Source organism: Engraulis encrasicolus, chromosome 22, assembly GCF_034702125.1.
Source record: "Engraulis encrasicolus isolate BLACKSEA-1 chromosome 22, IST_EnEncr_1.0, whole genome shotgun sequence".
Lineage (NCBI taxonomy): Eukaryota > Metazoa > Chordata > Actinopteri > Clupeiformes > Engraulidae > Engraulis > Engraulis encrasicolus.
In genome coordinates, this window is record NC_085878.1 from 26,579,951 (window position 1) to 26,582,450 (window position 2,500).

Here is a 2,500-nt window from a genome sequence, read left to right on the forward strand (position 1 = left end):
GTCTCACCAACATACGTAGAGCTGATAGATAATGGGATAAGGTGATGCAATGTAATGTAATGGATACATAATGTAATGTAATGTAACGTCTGCCCAACACAGAGTGCAAGTACTCTGACTCAGGGCGGCAAATGCCCCATGCCAAGCTTGTAAATAGCATTAACTGTATGCCACTTTGAATTATCATCTACTAACTGCAATGCAGTGATGTAATATAATGTAATGTGTCTCCACTACACAGAGCGCGAGTACTGGGGCTCAGAGCTGCGTATCCCCACGGCGAGCTTCGAGGAGGTTCTCCATGACGACAAGGCGGCGCTGGACTGGCTGATGGCGCTGAGGCGCGTTGGCATGGTGTACCTGAAGGGGGCGCCGGTGGAGCAGGGGCAGGTGGCACGCCTCAGCAAGAGGATCGGCTACCTGAGACTCACCTTCTATGGGTGAGTGGCCTAGCAAGCACCATTAGGCTAGCACTGTGTGTATGTATGCGGTATAAGGGTCAGTGATGTTTCAGCTGTAGCACATGTCAGGGCGGCGCAGCCAGTGCCACTATTGTATGGATTTTTGTTTGTTTGTTTGTTTTTAGTGGACTATCTAAGAAGCTTATTCTGTGTATGTTGTAGTTTATCAACCATCAATTACTACAATTTATGGGTATTAAATGCTGTTACTCCACTGTCTGAGCACATAAAACATCTTTCACCCATAAACATGGAATCTGGCTGGGGGGGGGACAAAGGGGTCAATTGTCCTGGGTGCAGGGAGATAGGGGGCCCAGAATTGGGTCCTTTTATATGACTTTGTCCCAGGCCCACTGTATGTGTATAATAATCTCAGTATTATTTTTTTTCATATCGTCTGACAAGAACAGCTGAGGGTAGCTGTATTGAAGTTGAGAATCAGCAGGATTGAAACCTGCACTTCAACAACATACACGCATGCATCTTCTCACCCCATTAAAGCAACTCTAAAGCTCCTCTACAGTCAACCTACTTGTTAGAAGCGGAATTTACAGTCTTGTGTCTCATTCAAATAGCAGTTCAATCAAACTCAACCTGCTTTTGCAAACTTGTTTGGTTATACAGTAGCTCATGGAGTCAGGAAATGTGCACGCACAGCAAATTCAGAAGCATTGCGAAGCCTATTGTACAGAACCGCTAAAACGATTGTGGAAGCATTATTTTCAATAGCTCTCTGTAGTTGCCAGGGACATAGTTTGTGTCTGACTTCAGGTAATTTTTATATCCCATCCCACCTCTCTTTCCTTCACCCCCCCTTCTTTCTCTCCATTTTCCTATCTTTGGAAAAGGCCAAAAAACTATACCAAATGGCTTTTTATGATGCATTGCAGAACGTAAAAAAGCTTAGTGTGATTTACTCAGTAACAGACATTAAGTCCTTAGCATGGAATTTTCATTAATGGATAGCAAAACGATAGAAGTCTGGATATAATGGCTCTGAGAAAGTCCTCCTCTGGCACTGCACAGAGAGAGAGAGAGAGAGAGAGAGAGAGAGAGAGAGAGAGAGAGAGAGAGAGAGAGAGAGAGAGAGAGAGAGAGAGAGAGATTTGAATTTGAGAGAGAGAGAGAGAGAGAGGGATGGGAAAAGAAAGAATACAGACCCAGAGAGACATAGAGAATCAAAGAGAGAGGGAGAGAAAATCAGTGAGCAAGAGAGATAAAGAGATAGGGAGGGGAAACAGAGAGAGACAGAGAGAGGGAGAGAGAGAGAGAGAGAGAGAGAGAGAGAAAGAGAGAGGAACAGGGAGACAGAGTACGTGAAGAGAACTTCCAGTTTCCGAGTAGAGGGTCCCAGTAGACCCCAAGAGCAGGAGGCTTCCTGAGTGATTTACCACACCGACCACCGAACCACAACGCTCAGCACTGCTCAGTACCGCGCCGCTCAGCACCGCGCCGCTCAGCACCACGCCGCTCAATACCGCGCCGCTCCGCATAGGCCTGGGATCAGTCCTGGCCAGCACCAGCCCAGGGAATTACCTGACACGCTCTATGCGGAGACGGGAACAAAAATCAGCCGGCCTGCCAGCACATGAGCTCATGGCGCTGGTAGCTGTGGGTTGACTGGAGTAGCGGAGAGAGGGAGAGAGGGAGAGGGGGGTAGAGAGGGGAGAGGGAGAGGGAGAAGGGGAACAGTTGCTATTACTGAGGCCTTTACAACCCTTCCATCCCCACCCTGCCTATTCATTTCTTCTTTGTCTTTTTTGCCATATCTTGCTCTTTCTTTCTTTCTTTCTTTCTTTCTTTCTTTCTTTCTTTCTTGCTCTTCTCTCCACACATACACACACAGACACAAACACTCACACACAGACAAATAATACCTCCTCCCCATCTCGTTTCTCTCGTCTCTGTGCCAATGCCTTTCGTTCAAGCATCCCTAAAAGCCGCCCAAGCCCAGATGCGATGCACAGGCACGCCAGAGGCAGAGAGCAGAGAGCAGAGGCCCAGGATGGATGACGGAGTGCTCTCCTCCCTCTATCCTC

At 47.6% G+C, this 2,500-nt stretch overlaps 1 protein-coding gene across 2 annotated transcripts in view; it reads left to right on the forward strand.

Moving 5' to 3' along the window:
- The window catches only part of bbox1 (butyrobetaine (gamma), 2-oxoglutarate dioxygenase (gamma-butyrobetaine hydroxylase) 1), a 35,650-nt gene that overhangs the window by 25,108 nt on the left and 8,042 nt on the right, over positions 1 to 2,500 (forward strand). For both annotated transcript variants that reach the window (XM_063188775.1, XM_063188776.1), the window contains exon 4: positions 242 to 440. In XM_063188775.1, coding sequence (XP_063044845.1) covers positions 242 to 440 — 199 coding nt within the window. The remainder of the gene's footprint in view (positions 1 to 241; positions 441 to 2,500) is intronic.